At 35.3% G+C, this 15,129-nt stretch overlaps 1 protein-coding gene across 9 annotated transcripts in view; it reads left to right on the top strand.

Moving 5' to 3' along the window:
• MTDH (metadherin) overlaps positions 1-15,129 on the top strand; it is a 54,792-nt gene that overhangs the window by 17,836 nt on the left and 21,827 nt on the right. For 3 of the 9 annotated variants that reach the window (XM_054692096.1, XM_054692095.1, XM_054692094.1), the window contains exons 3-6: positions 11,177-11,261; positions 11,917-12,093; positions 13,503-13,568; positions 14,860-14,946. In XM_054692096.1, coding sequence (XP_054548071.1) covers positions 11,177-11,261; positions 11,917-12,093; positions 13,503-13,568; positions 14,860-14,946 — 415 coding nt within the window. Of the gene's footprint in view, positions 1-11,176; positions 11,262-11,916; positions 12,094-13,502; positions 13,569-14,859; positions 15,097-15,129 lie in introns of all 9 variants that reach the window. The other 6 variants (XM_037503686.2, XM_037503666.2, XM_037503656.2 and 3 more) reach the window with 2 other exon arrangements.

Below are 15,129 nucleotides of genomic sequence, written 5' to 3'. Positions count from 1 at the left end.
ATGTGATTTCTAAAAATATGTGTGTGTTATATATATAATGGAATGTTTCAGCATTTTGGAACATTTGAATAACTCAGTGAACCAATATTTTCCCAATGACCTATGCAAGCGCGTGTTACAAAATCAGGCAAAAGTTGCAAGATAGACCAATGGGTTTTATTTATTGTAGTAGAATATGGAAAGTTCATTGATGCAGTTTTAGCTTCCATATTGAAACAATTTTTAAGATGTTGCTACTGGACACATTTTGGTGTGATATACTTTCTTTCCTCTACCTAATACCTGCGTGACTTTCCATTGCTCTTAGAAAACATTCCACAATCTTGGCTATAACCTGAAGACCTTGCCCTTGGCACACATCTGTTTTCTTGCCTCTTAGCCTCTCTAAGCTTCAGCCACATTATTTTTCTTTTTCTTTTCTTTTTTTTTTTTTTTTAAAGATTTATTTATTTATAAAAGCACTGGGTACTGTCAGAAGCGCTGGAGGGTGAGAGAATTCACCAGAGCCAGAGCGGGGAACAGAACAGGCAGAGTGACGAAATACGCTGCTGAAGGGAGCAGTGGGCGCAACAGGAGAAGTCTGCGCACGCCATGTGGGATCCTCGCTGGTAGCTGGGGATCGAACCAGCGCTGCAGAAGCTGCGGGAAAATTCACAGCCCAGCACTCAACCGCTGTGCCACTAGGGGAGGCCCAGCCACATTATTTTTCTTTCTTAAACAGCTTTATTTTGACATCTGCCCTAAAATTAACTTCTTTTAAATATATAATTTTAGTGTATATACACTAATTTTAGCAAATATTTTAGGTTCTGTAGTCTTTATGGCATTGTGTGAAAATTTTCTTCTTTCCAGAAGAAATCTTTTGCCCCATTAATAATTGCTCTTCATGTCTCCTTAACCCTAGCCCTGGCAACCATTAATATCAAAGAATATTGTAATTATCTGAAAAAACTTTTGAAATACTCCTCTTTTATCCAATTATATATCTATGTATACACAGCCAGATTCTTTTCATATGCTTCAAGCAAACAAATATAACAATAAATTGATGTTAAAGCAGATATAGGAATCCAGCTGGCTCTTATGAATCCGGCCATTAAAGATAGTTGAAAAAAGTAAAACATGCCACTTTTTGCACTGAAATATTTTTTGTTTTGGAAAACAGTTATTTTTATAGTATAATTATATAATAAGTAATCAGTGTATTACCATGATTTTGAAATAAATCAGTAAATCCAAATCTTAGTTTATATTTATAATACAGTAGATATCAGTAGCTATTGTCCACATAAACAAAGACTTTTTGGAGTCTTTACTACATTTTAAGAGTATCCTACGACCAAAAAGTTTGAGAACCACTGCTGTGGGTTTAAAAGTCAGAGGCAAAATTATTCCAAGATAGCTTAAATTTTAAACAAGCATAAGCTATAGCAGCTCTTTTCATATCAGGGAATACCTGCATCTCAGCAAGTGTATATATTCTTGCATTTTACCTTCTATAATATGTCTTAAAAACTATAGTTTAAAACCAGGAATTGGCAAACAATGACCTATTGGATAATTCTAGCTCTCTATCTGTTTTGGAAAGTCTTATTGGACCAGTCACATTTATTTACTGTGTCTGCTTTTGCACTACAAAAGCTTTTTTTTTTTTTTTTGTGGGACCCTTGCCAGCGGCCAGGGAACTGTCGCAGCCCAGCACTCAACCGCTACGCCACCAGGGGAGGCCCTACAAAAGCAAATTTGAGTGGTTGCAACATAAGTCTTACAGTGTGCAAAGCCAAAAATATTTTCTCTTGGGCCCCTTTTTTTGCTGAACCCTTATTTTAAACTTCTTATTTAGTCTTGGGTTTCATTAAAATATTTCACATCTAGAGTGCTTTGATATGGTCTGGTTCTCTGAAACTTGAACACTTCACCTTTCAGGTTCCCTAGTGTCACAGAATCTATAGCTTCATGATTTCTTTGGTTCCCACTTAGCAACTTTTAGTTTCCAAGGTTTCCTTTAAGGTAAACAAAGTAGTTTTCTATAAAAGAGGGAGAATATCTTATCAGAGAATCTTCACTTGTGCTAGGCTTTTTGTCTAACAATTAACATAACTGAGACTAGAACTAGGATTTCTGCCTTAGCCCACCATTTTCCCACCAAAACTATGGTTGTAGCAGGTAGGAAGTGTCCAGAGGGGGTCAGAACATGGTAAATTTGGTTTTAAATATGGTGGGATTAAGGTGAGAATTGGATCTCAAAGTGGAATTAATTTATTAGTGTATTAGAAATGTAAGACTTACATCTACAAAAGAGTTCAGGCCTAGATAAACAGAGTTCTGAAAAAAGACTTCTTGTAAATTTTTTTAAGATTTTGAGTTGATAGCCATACTGTTTGTGCAGTGTACCATAACTTAGAAATTCACACCAAACATATTTAAATAATTTAGTGTGTTGGATGATGGATCAAGTATACAAATATAGTATCTCACAGGTTGTATGAGGGGGGACATTGAGGGTTGGGTAGACAGGGATATCTGTAATAATGTCTAGATTTAGGTTCTTTCATTGATGAACCAAATGTTAATTAAATACCTTCTATGTGCAAGGTACTGTTTCAGGCATTAGGGATGTATGATTGATAAAATGATATGAAACCTGTTCTCAATAAAGTTTAGTGAGAGAAACAACTAAAAATGAGCAGATACATTCTCTGATGTCAGGTGGTGATAAGTGTTCTGCTATCAGGGTGAGGGGGAAGAAAGTAAGTGTAGATTATGGGTACCCTAAACCAGCAACTCTTCTGCTTCCCTTCAGAAAATGTATCAGAGTAGTACTGAGTGGAATAATCTTGCTGTAGTTTAAATTATAACACCCCTTCCCTACCACCAAAATGAACAACCCCTTGCAAACCTCTCTGCTTTTAAAAAGATTTGTAATACTTTGCATATTAATCTCATCCTGATATTGTGTCACCACATTACTAAGATTAAGAACTGTTGAGATAGATAAAATAGAGAAAGGTAATTGGTATGCCCATTGCACCGTCCATACTTTCCAATTTACATATGCAGTTCATCTTCATGTTGAAACAAGAAAAATAAGTAATACCAAATTATGAAGCAATATAAAGTAGGAACTTGCCGTATTTGTTGAAGATAAAAGTAGATGAAATGAATTGTAAGATAGTGATTTTCAGACTTTTTCTCAAGTACCTTTAAAAAACAACCATTATCATTACCAAAAAACAGGAATTTTGACATAGTGAAAGTAGAAACAAACAAAAATCTCAGAACACAGAGCATTTTTGCCATGAATTAGTGAAAACTTTATACCCAGCCACTAGCCTACAGATTTAAGCATTTGTAGTATACATTTCTAACATTCAGAAAATACATTCCTCTTTTTCATTTGCCATTTCCTTTGCCATTCCTGGTATTACTGGCAAAGTTTACAGATGGTTATAGAGCTGTGTACATTAGAGATGGCAGTTCACCAAATTTTTAAGGATCAGTTCTTTCAGAATAAAAAATTAACAAATTGAATAAGAATTACATTCAGAACCTGGCTACCTTGTGTGCAAATATTAGCTAATTGGAAAATAATCACTTAAAAATTATTTAGTGTCCTTAGAATCTGATGCTATACAAACATTAGATTATACTTCCAAAATTGATGTTTTCAGCATGAATAGGGCACTGCTATGCCTTTCTTTATACTTTGTAGTTCTTTAAAATTGCGAAATCTTAGAGGGCAGTTCTCTGTTTGAATAGATCTAGTTTTTGCTGCCATTGTGTACCTTTTGTCATTCTAAGTGATGTCACTTATTTGGGGGTGTTTAATACTAGAAATATCCACTCTTAAGAAGTTTAAAGTGAAGGATGAGTCTAATTATGAAAGTGGTGCAGCGGTCGAGTGATGGGTTGCGAAGCTGCCCTCAGCCTCTGCACTGCTGGTTCCATCCCCTGCCGCTGGGCGAAGGTCCCACATGGCCCGCAGACCTCTCCTGCCCCCCGCTGCTCCCCTCAGCAGTGTACTTAGGTCCTTCTTCCTGCTCTGGCTCTGGTGAATTCTCTCACCCGCCCATGCTTCTGACTGTGCCCAGTGCTTGTATAAATAAATAAATAAATCTAGGAAGGAGGGAGGGAGGTGGGGGAGGGAGGTGGGGGAGGAGGGAGGGAAGGGAGGAAGGGAGGAAGGGAGGAAGGGAGGAAGGGAGGAAGGGAGGAAGGAGGAAGGAAGGAAGGAAGGAAGGAAGGAAGGAAGGAAGGAAGGAAGGAAGGAAGGAAGGAAGGAAGGAAGGAAGGAAGGAAGGAAATCATGAAACTAAGAGTGTATTCTAAAAAGTTTAAATACTATATGATTTTGTTATTAAAAATGATTTTCTGTTACTTGTAAAAATTCTCGTATCTGCCCAACTTTTAAAAGAAAAACAGTAAAGCAGCCCAGTTTCTAGAATATAGAATCAAGTCCAAGTGCCAACACTTCCTAATTACATGATCTCTGTTGGTTAGTCACTCTGTGCCTCCTCCCTTTTCTCATCTCTAAAATGAATATAATAGCATCTGCCTCATAGAGTTATTTTGAGGCATATATGGGTTAATTACAAAGAGCTATCTCTAAGTCATAACTCTACAACCAATTTAAGTCTTTTTAGTGAGTTATTTGTTAAAAGAAAAAAAAAGAAACTTCAGATTCAATTCCAGGAACAACTGACTGATATTGAAGAAAATTTAAATTTTACTAGTTAAATTTCCACAAAAAAATTTCCTTTGAATGCTTAGAGGATAAGATTGAAAAATTAGTTTCATGGGGGAGCCAGCCTGGTGGCGCAGGGGGCTGCGCTCCCTGGTGTCCGCAGCCACTGCAGCACGAGTTCAGTCCCTGGCCAGGAAGCTACCCACATGGCGCAGCAGACCTCTCCTGCCTCACCAGCTGCTCTCCTTAGCTGTATATTTCAGTCAGACTGCCTGCTTTGCTTCCCACTCTGTCTCTGGTGAATCCTCTCACCCTCCACACCTCTAGCCTGTTCCCCAGTTCTTGTATGCATAGATGAATAAATCTTTAAAAAAAAATCAGTTTCATGGACAGTAGCATATGTTCTCTGTTTGTATCTCTTTACTTTTGTCCGACAATATTTAATACCAAGTATTAAAATGAATGAATTTAGATTTTCAAAAATAATGAAGAAATTTGATCATAATGCTCTAACGAAAAAGTTGTTTTTACAAATACATGCGCTATCAATAAGAGATGTATAAAGATTACAAATAAACATTTTGGAGTATATGCTTAATTTTTTCTCATATAAGCATTAGAACAACAAACTTATTTAACCCATTGCTTTAAGAGTGAACAGCAAATCCCTTTCTCTGATTTACTTACTGAGGTATTTTATTTATGGGAATTGTCATATTCCAGACATGGATTGCTAGCTGAGTTTTGCATATTTAGATAACTGCTCTTAATAAGATTTTTGAATTCTAAATTCACCTCACAGGCATCACAATTTCTTAAATAGTTATCAGTTCAGGGGCCTCCTTGGTGGCGCAAGGGGTTAAGCACCGTGCTATGAAGCAATCCACGGCCTCTGCAGCACGAGTTCAATCCCCAGCCGCCGGCCAGGGAGCAACCTATATGGTGCAGCAGACCTCTCCTGTCTCGCCCGCTGCTCCCCTCAGCAGTGTACTTCAGTTGATCTGCCTGTTCTGTTCCCTGCTCTGTCTCTGGTTTATCCTCTCATTCCCCCACCCCCACATCTCTGGCCTGTACCCCAGCTCTTGATGCATAAATAAATAAATCTTTTTTTAAAAAAAGTTATCGGTTCATCCAGTTTGTATATATTTTTAAATATATACAGTTTTTAAAAAGCAGTGTTGGTGGATTTATCTTTATCACGGCTTTTTCATTAAAAGAATGGAACCATTTGCTATTCAGGGTGCAAATATTACTTTAAATTCCAAGCCACTGAATACCTACTGTACAAATGCTTATTCACTGCCATTTAATACATTCTTATCTTAGCTCTGTGTGTGTGCACACTCACGCTTGCACACATACACATGTGCATGCATACATATATAACACTGATACAACTTCTAATGAGACTATTATAGTTTAAAATTTTTGTAATATCTGCATTGTGTTTATGAAATGGAGAGAAGACGAAATATGAAATTATAATGGAAGCTGGTAGGAAAATATTTTACAGTCACTTTTTTTAAGATTTTTAAAAATTTATGTATACATACAAAAACTGGGGTGTAAGCCAAAGGTGCAGCGGGTGAGAGGGGAGCAGAACAGGTAGATCTACTGAAATACACTGCTGAGGGGAGCAGCGGGTGAGACAAGAGAGGTCTGCTGTGCCATGTGGATTAGCTCCCTGGCCAGGGATCAAATTCATGGTGATAGCTTGATAGCACCGAGACTTTAACCCCTTGCACCACCAGGAAGGCCCCTACAGATACTTTAAAAAAAAAAAAAAATTATGCATACAAGAACTGGGGTGCAAGCTAGAGGTGCAGGGAGAGTGGTGAGAGTATTCACCAGAAAGAGTGGGGAGCAGCACAGGCCTATCTGCTGAAACACACTGCTAAGGGGAGCAGCAGGCAAGTCAGGAGAGGTCTGCCGCACCATGTGGGTTGCTCCCTGGCCAGCCGGGATTGACTTGGTGCTGCAGTGGCTGTTGATCGCTTGATAGCGCTGTCTTTAACCCCAGTGCCACGAGGGAGGCCCCTCTACAGACACATTTTTAAGATTGCGTCTAATACTTTAAGAGAAGTCTATTTCAAATGATAGTAGAGGTTTTTGATTAAGGGTACTTTGTGCTATAGTTGAGCTTTCCTGCTAATGCTAGACAGATTTCCTCAAGCAGATTTATTTTCTTCTTCATGTATCAATCTTTATCATGACCCATTTGAATAAAATAAAATCGATTTTATTAATATAATGAAATATCTCTTATTCTCTTGCCTTCAAGGAGTGCATATTAGAAAAACTGTGGAACCTTGCACACATGGAAAGGTGGCAGGAAATTTGTGACAAATTGCCAAATTCATGGCAGTTTTAAGTGTTTAGAGATGTGAAATTTTATGAGAGTAAAAATAGACAGTTGCAGGGATAAGGTAAATGGAGTGAAACTTAAAATGTATTAAGAAAAATAAAATGAGGGCCTCCCTGTGGCGCATGGGAGCACCACACTATGAATCGATCCGCAGCCTCTGCAGCACGAGTTTGATCCCCAGCCGGGCAGGGAGAAACCCACATGGCGCGCAGCAGACCTCTCCTGGCTCACCCGCTGCTCCCCTCAGCAGTGTATTTCAGTCTGCCTGTTCTGTTCCCCACTTTGTCTCTGGTGAATCCTCTCATCACCACCTCCCCCGACCCCCGCATCTCTGGCCTATACCCCAGCTCTTGTAGGCATAAATAAATAAGTCTTTAAAAAAAAATGTAATGAGTTCAAGTCATTTCAGGAAGGTAACAGATGGTTCAGAGTGCAAAGAAAATCACCCTAGTGCCCTTGTTGCACCACTTTATTTTGAGAAAAAATTCATAATCAGTTCAGCTGGTACACAGGCAGGAATTTTTCAAGGTAACAGTCTTACTGGAATCAAATGATTATGTATGTGAATAAAAAAACATCATGTTGAGATCAGTTTGCAGAAGACTTTATACATATATGAGGAAGTTAGACTTTGTAGATAGGAAATATCTGGGTTTTGTTAATGGTAATGTAAATTCGTTGGACTGGTGTAGACATGTTGGGAGGGTAGCTTTGAAGGTAAAGATTTCTACTAATGTCTTATTTATGTTTCTATTTCACTTGTTAAATTATAACGTAAGTAGAGACTTCTGTTCAGTACTATATACTGAGCTCCTAAAACAGTGTGTGGCACATAGTAGGTATTTAATAATTATTGGTTGGATGAAAACCATTCAAGAGGCAAGTTTAATTACCCATGTTGGAGTCTGATAGCAAACAGAAGGAAAATATAACTGTTGACACAGGGAACTACTAGAACGTTGTATTTGCTGTGTTCCTTCTTAAGCGTTGACTAGTAGAATTGTTCAGAAGTTAGTGTTCGTTCAGCTCAGCAGGATAGTTGGGGCACATAGTATGTATTCATATTTATTTTAAAGCTTTTTATAATATGTTAAGTCTCAACTAGTGAACATTATTTTTTTCTCCTTTTTAAAAAAGTTTAATTCTGCTTCCAATTTATCGTTAACAATTTTTTTTAGTGGTGGTGACATCACTATTTTTTTTCAAGTTTATTTTATATATTTTTTACATCATTTTTCCTTTTTATACAAAGTATGCATTTTTATCTTGGTTATTGTCCCTGTAAAATTCCCACCCCCTTTGTTTTGATCTTATTCCCCCCCTCCACCCTGTACTATGTCTCTGGTTTATAGTTGTCTGTTGATTTTGATTTTTACTTTATTACAATTAGTCTTTTTCCTGATCCCTTATTTAGGTTTTCTAAATTCCTGCTATGAGTGAGACCATCCAGTGTTTTTCTTTTTTTTTTTCCTGGCTTATTTCACTAAGCATGTTCCCTTCCAGCTCCATCCATGTTGCTGCAAATGGCATGAGTTTATCTTTTTTTGATTGCTGAGTAATATTCCATTGCGTATATGTACCACATCTTCTTGATCCAATTATCTATTTTTGGGCATTTGGGTTGTTTCCATAGCTTGCCTATTGTAAATAGTGCTGCAATAAACATAGGGGTGCAGGTGTCCTTTTGAATTAATGTTTTTGTGTCCTTTGGGTTATTATTATTTATTTTAATTTGTTTTCTTACATCATTGTTAATTTTTGTACAGTATTTGATTTCTCCCCTTAGGTGTAGTTACTGTAGTTCTCCCACCAACATAGCACCTGTAACCCACCTCCACAGATCTCCCCTGTTTTGACCCCTCTCTCTCCTCACCCACTGCTGCATGCCCCAGAGTTATGCTTAGCTTGGAAGTTTTGTCTTTTTCCTGACCCATAATGGTTTCTAGTGAGCATTATTTTTTGGTTAATTACTTTAAAAGGGAATGATAATCTTTTTCTGTAGTGTTTGTTTTAGTGACAAATCATAGTATATATTTCATTGTAAATGTAATTTCTATCCATTTTTCATAGATTCCCTCTTCTAAAAATATCTTGTCTTAATTTGTGTATACTGCTTTGTAGTTAGCAGTCTGCTTTAACTCTTATTTAATTCTTAAACTAAGTTTATGTGAAGTTAATAGGAATTTTTATCTCATATGAGAGTCGGGGGAAAGGGTTAAGAGTGATTTAGCCCCTAATTAGGTAGTTAATTAATTTTTAGAAAAGTGATTTTATCCCCAAATCACATGTATGATACATGATTAAATTTTAATTTTGAGTTAAATGTAAAGAGTATTGAATATTTGCAAGATGAAACACTGGAATTAGAACTGGATTTTAGTCCTGGTTTCACATGTAATGACCTGGTGATTTTAGGCAATTTCTATAATCTCTTTATGGCCTCAGTTTCTTTGTTGTAAAATAGGCATACCTACTTTAATTAGTTCCTCTAGGTTCCACTATACATTATGGTAGCTATTTGCCACACGTCGCTATTTAGCACTCCTTTTTATATGATACCTGTTATTTTTATATTATTTACATACCGAAGTGATAGTATTTTGGATATGTTGAGTTAAATATATTACTGAAATGTTACCCATTTATTTTAACTTTGTAACATGTGTCTCCTACAACATTTTAAATTATATATGTAGTTTGCATTTTATTCCTAATGGACACTGCTGCTGTTCTAGACATGGAGTTGTCAAGCTCCAAACCCAGTCAGATGCCTATTTTTGTTAAGTTTTGTTGGAACATATTCATTTAGTTGTTACATATTGTGTAATATATGACTACTGTTATCCAATAGCTACAATTGTGTGATTGCTACATGTAGTCCCACAAAGCCTAACCTATTTACTATTCGGTTCTTTATAGGAAAAGTTTGCTGCTGTAGTCTGTAATTGACAGATGCTAAGTGTGTTATGTTTACTTAGGCGTGAATATGATAGAGACAGACAGAGAGACAGAAAGTAAATTAATGGTGGATGCCAGTGGATAAAAGTTAGTAGACCGTGACTTCTAATAAGTACAGGATTTTGAGGGGGTGGGGGGATGAAGAAAATATTCTGGAATTAGATATGGTAGTAATTGTACAACTTCAAATATACTAAGAATATTGGATTTTATACTTTAAAAGTAAATATAATGGCATACCAATGATATTTCAATTTTTTTAAGTGAATATGAGTCTGTATATAAAATAGTACATTAAATATTACACATGTGAGTGATTAATGAGAACCTGCAAAGAAACAATGTAGATAAACTATGGAGAAAGTAAAAACTTTTTAAAATAACATATTTCTGTTGTCTAAGAAAATTTTTAATGGTCTTTAAGAAGTCATGTTACTTCAGAATATTTGAAAGTTCTTTACTATAGGAAAAGCAGTTGCATGTCATTTACTGCTTACCCATAAAAAAAGATTTATCAAGATATATATTCTCTTTAGTTATTAAATTTAAGATAATGCACAACAATGTATTAGCCAATCTCAAATAAATATATGAATACAAAGCATAGATAAAAACACTTATGAATATTTCTTCTCTTCCGGAAATACTTAGCTAAATATAGAAATAATGACTTTATGAACTTATAATTTTTAGCAAGCTTTCCAGAGGAGGAAATTAACAGAAAGGAACTTGAAAACTACTCCAAAATATCCATATCTTGAACATGTGTAGGTGTTTATTTGTGATGTAAGTTAGGATAGCAGGATGTCTTAAGGGCACAGATTTTGGAGCAAGACAAAACTACTTCCTAATGACAACTCCATCATTTACTAACTTAATGTGACCCAGATAGCCTGTTTAATACTCACCATCTCTAAGTCTTCATTTCCTCATCTTTGAAATGGGAGTGATACCTTCTCCAATGAGCTTTCCATGGAATAAATAAGAAATAAGTGTAAAATACGCAGCAAATAAATGGTGACATATTACTATTGCCATTCATGTTTACTTTTTTAATCAAACATTACTTTTTTTGATTGTCAGCACTATACATTTCATATGTATTTTACTGACTTTTACCTTTATAAAAACATAATGAAATATTAAGTAACATTCTATTTTACTTTCAGTCAAAGAAAAATAAGAAGAAATCAAAGTCAGATGCTAAAGCAGTGCAGAACAGTTCACGCCATGATGGAAAGGAAGTTGATGAAGGTACTTGAGCAAGTGAAAAGGACTATAGAAAAATTTTTCTTTTTTATCCCAATGCATTATATAAAAGTTGCATTTGTTTCACTTAATCTCGTATCTAGTTTTTTTAAATAATACAGATTTTAATGTACAGATCTGTGACATTGTTAGAAAATACTTTTTGAATATAAATTATTAAGCATACAACAGTTCTTTTCCTGAAGGGAACTGCTTTGAAATTTAAGGTATAGCTTAATATCTTGAGCAGTTGAGAAGTCATTTGTTTTGTCTCTGTTTTCTAAAAGTTTGATTTGGGTTTTTTTCCCCATTCTTAAATATATCATGCAACACTGTCTTGTTGTTTCTAATCAGCAAGATAAAAAAATATTCAAGATGATTTATATCTGTAATTTTTTCTAAACCATAGATACAAGATTTGATAAAAATTACCAGAATAAATAATGGTAGTTATTTGCTTAAAGCAATATAATAATAACAGGAAAAATTCTTAGTATAATTTAATAAGCACTTTTTGTTTTTAGTTTAATATCTAAATTTATCCTAATATTTTGTCTACCTGCCATATCTCCCCCTCAAAAATGAAACAAAATAAAACAAAAAAACAATCTTTTTGTCTTCCCCTTGCTGAATAACATTTTTTTTTCTGGGGCTATGTCAGGAGCCTGGGAAACTAAAATTAGTCACAGAGAGAAACGACAGCAGCGTAAACGTGATAAGGTGCAGACTGATTCTGGTTCATTGGATTCAACTATCCCTGGGATAGAAAATACCATCACAGTTACCACCGAGCAACTTACAACTGCATCATTTCCTGTTGGTTCCAAGAAGAACAAAGGTATATTAGTGGAACATAAGAGTGATACATCAAATCCAACTCCTTTTAAACAGATGTACAAAATATCATTATGTCAAAATCTGACTCTTTTGAACTGCTTAACATCATTGTGCTGATATACCCTTCTTCATGAGAGCATTGCTGACCACGTACCGGCTTACCTGATTCCAACAGTTAACTTGTCACGTGCTGCCTAATGAATGGCCTATTAAATAATAACTAAATTGCTTTTCTGCCTTGAGTCATATGAGAAAATGCTTCTTTTTCCTCATGTATATTGCTTTACCCCAACGCTCTTACATCTCCATTTCTTACAGTAAACATCATTAAATGTAATTAGTTGTTCCCATTTTGCATGTTGGGTGCTTTCATTCCAAGATGAATGATGAAGCAAAGCATGTTCTGGGTAATGCAGGTTCTAGCTGGATTTATCACCCCAACTTTTTGAGAGGGCCTTAGACTACACTAGAACTTAAAGGTTGTAGAGCTAATATTCTTCCCTTGTATTTCAAATGCTCAAACTGACCAATATTGATGGCTTCATTGCAACTTTTTACATTGCCATCAGTTTTACCCTGGAGACAACAGTCTGCAAAGTGAAGCTGTTCAATTTGCTTTCAAGGTATTGACTTATCTCCCTTGACCATTTAATTATCTTCCCAACTTCCACCTTGTCTCCAGACCACTTTCTTAGCCTTGGAAACTTTTACTTTTTTGCTTGATGACTTGGTGGAATTTATTGCTATGGTACAGCAATGACTTCTACTTACTCATTTTAACTGTTACAAAATAGCCATGCTTTATTGTTTTTGTTGGTGACCTCTTTTCTCTGTCTTGTGCATGCCTTCCTTGCTAGCACAATCCTGTGTCTTGCTAGCTTTGGAATACATTGTAGTCATCATTATGCTTTTTAGTGTCAGAGAAATACTATATCTGTTATTACATTTATTCTCACCTCTTGCCATATTTCCTAAGTCCTGGTCTCAAATGCTGGCTAAGTTCTTAAGTTGGTGTGTTTGCTTCCAGGATTGTTGAAAGGCAGCTGGTATTGTTGAGAGGTGGCAAAGTTGAATCCAATTACAGAGCCCAGTTCTCCAGTTCTCCTAATTAAAAGACTCTTGATAGTCATTATAGACCAGCAGTTTCTCTATATATTTGGGCAATTTTCCAGGATCTTTATTGGCATTTCAGTTGACTGAGACTGCAGTAATTAGATAACATAACTCAGTTCCTTTAGGACATGTGAAATATGTTGTCAGTAAAATGGACATTTTTCTATTGTAAGAATTTAGTGGTAAAAAAGCAATTTGTTTTAAATAGTAAATAAAATTTAATTTGTATGTTACTCCTAATTTAACATGCATAGTGTCCTATTAGCATTAAATAAATTTTATTTCTATTTCAACCAGGTGATTCTCATCTAAATGTTCAAGTTAGCAACTTTAAGTCTGGAAAAGGAGATTCTACACTTCAGGGTGAGAGAAATTACATGTAACTTAAATTGAAGGCCCATCAAAGCAGAAACTTATATTCATGTCTCTTTCCTCACATGAATGACACAGAAGAAAAAAAGGCTTAAAAATGATTTTTAATTACTAAAGTAACATAAGCACAGTCCAGAGATTTTGGAAAATAGATAAAAAGAAAAATCACTCCCACTTCTAATAGTCTTTGGTATGTTCTAGTTGTTCTTCTCTCCCCTCTTCCCCTCCCCCATATAGAAAAACATTCTTTCAGTAATAGTTTATATGTAATTTTAATTCTTGTTTGCATCATTTAAGCAAGAAAGAAAAAGTTTTTGGGGGGATTGGGTTTAATATAGGCCTATATGGGATTAAAAAAAACTTAACCCCTAATTATTAAAAAAAATAGCCTTAATAAACTATTTTAAACAAGTTCCTTAATAGTATTAAGTATTTCGCAATAAATGGACAGTAGTCTTAAGGTTATATAGTGCTTCACAAATAGAGAATGTATTTTATTTACTCATTTATGAAAAAGTGAAATTAAGTAGCATGGTATACATTACATGAAAACAAAAGTAAAACATAAATTCAGAAATGAAAAAAAAACCTTCTCATTTTAGGCTTGTTCTTAACACTGTCTGCTTCCTTCATCCCCATGGTTCTCAATCCTGGCTACACATTATAGTCATCTAGGAAGCTAGAAAAACAACACACACTAACACATATAAAAGTCATAAACACACGTACTCCTGTGTATATTTGTATGTATACACACATTCAGCTGTGTGCATATACCTTCATATGAATATATACTCATACATCCTGATGCATGGGGCTGACCTATCAGTATCTTCTTTTAAGAAATTTTTCAGTTGATGTTAATGTGCAGCCAGGTTTTAGAATCACATAAAATATATCCATAAATATTTAAAGAAAGAACATGTAATTAAAGAGAAGTCTTTATGTTCTTAGTGGGTAAGTATTCTGAATATAACAGAATATGATATTTTCCTATATGCTCTGTTTTACTTCCTTTCAGGCCATCATTTGGCTGTTGAAAACATCATTAGTATCTGTGTTAAAAGTTCAAACCTACTCTTAATTTTTAAATTAAAAGTCATCCATGGTAGTCATGTCACTTTTTAAATTGTTCGCGTCTGTTTGAAAACTCACGCTATTTAGAGGATGGGTTGAGGCATGGATGATAACTATAACTGAGTAATCATAGAAATTTTAAAATATCCCAGTTTTAGCAAAGAGTCATCTTTCAATTTTTAATCTTTTTTTTCTTTTCTCTAAGTTTCTTCAGGATTGAATGAAAACCTCACTGTAAATGGAGGAGGCTGGAATGAAAAGTCTATAAAACTCTCCTCACAGATCAGTGCAGGTGAGGAGAAGTGGAACTCTGTCTCACCTACTTCTGTAGGAAAGAGGAAAACTGAGCCATCTGCTTGGGTTCAAGACACTGGAGATGCTAATGCAAATGGAAAAGACTGGGGAAGGAGTTGGAGTGACCGTTCAATATTTTCCGGGATTGGTAAGAACTGTTAGAGAATGTTAAGTTCATTTA

This window comes from Talpa occidentalis, unplaced genomic scaffold, assembly GCF_014898055.3.
Source record: "Talpa occidentalis isolate TD23 unplaced genomic scaffold, MPIMG_talOcc4v2.1, whole genome shotgun sequence".
Classification (NCBI taxonomy): domain Eukaryota; kingdom Metazoa; phylum Chordata; class Mammalia; order Eulipotyphla; family Talpidae; genus Talpa; species Talpa occidentalis.
This window is presented reverse-complemented; position numbering and strand designations above follow the sequence as displayed.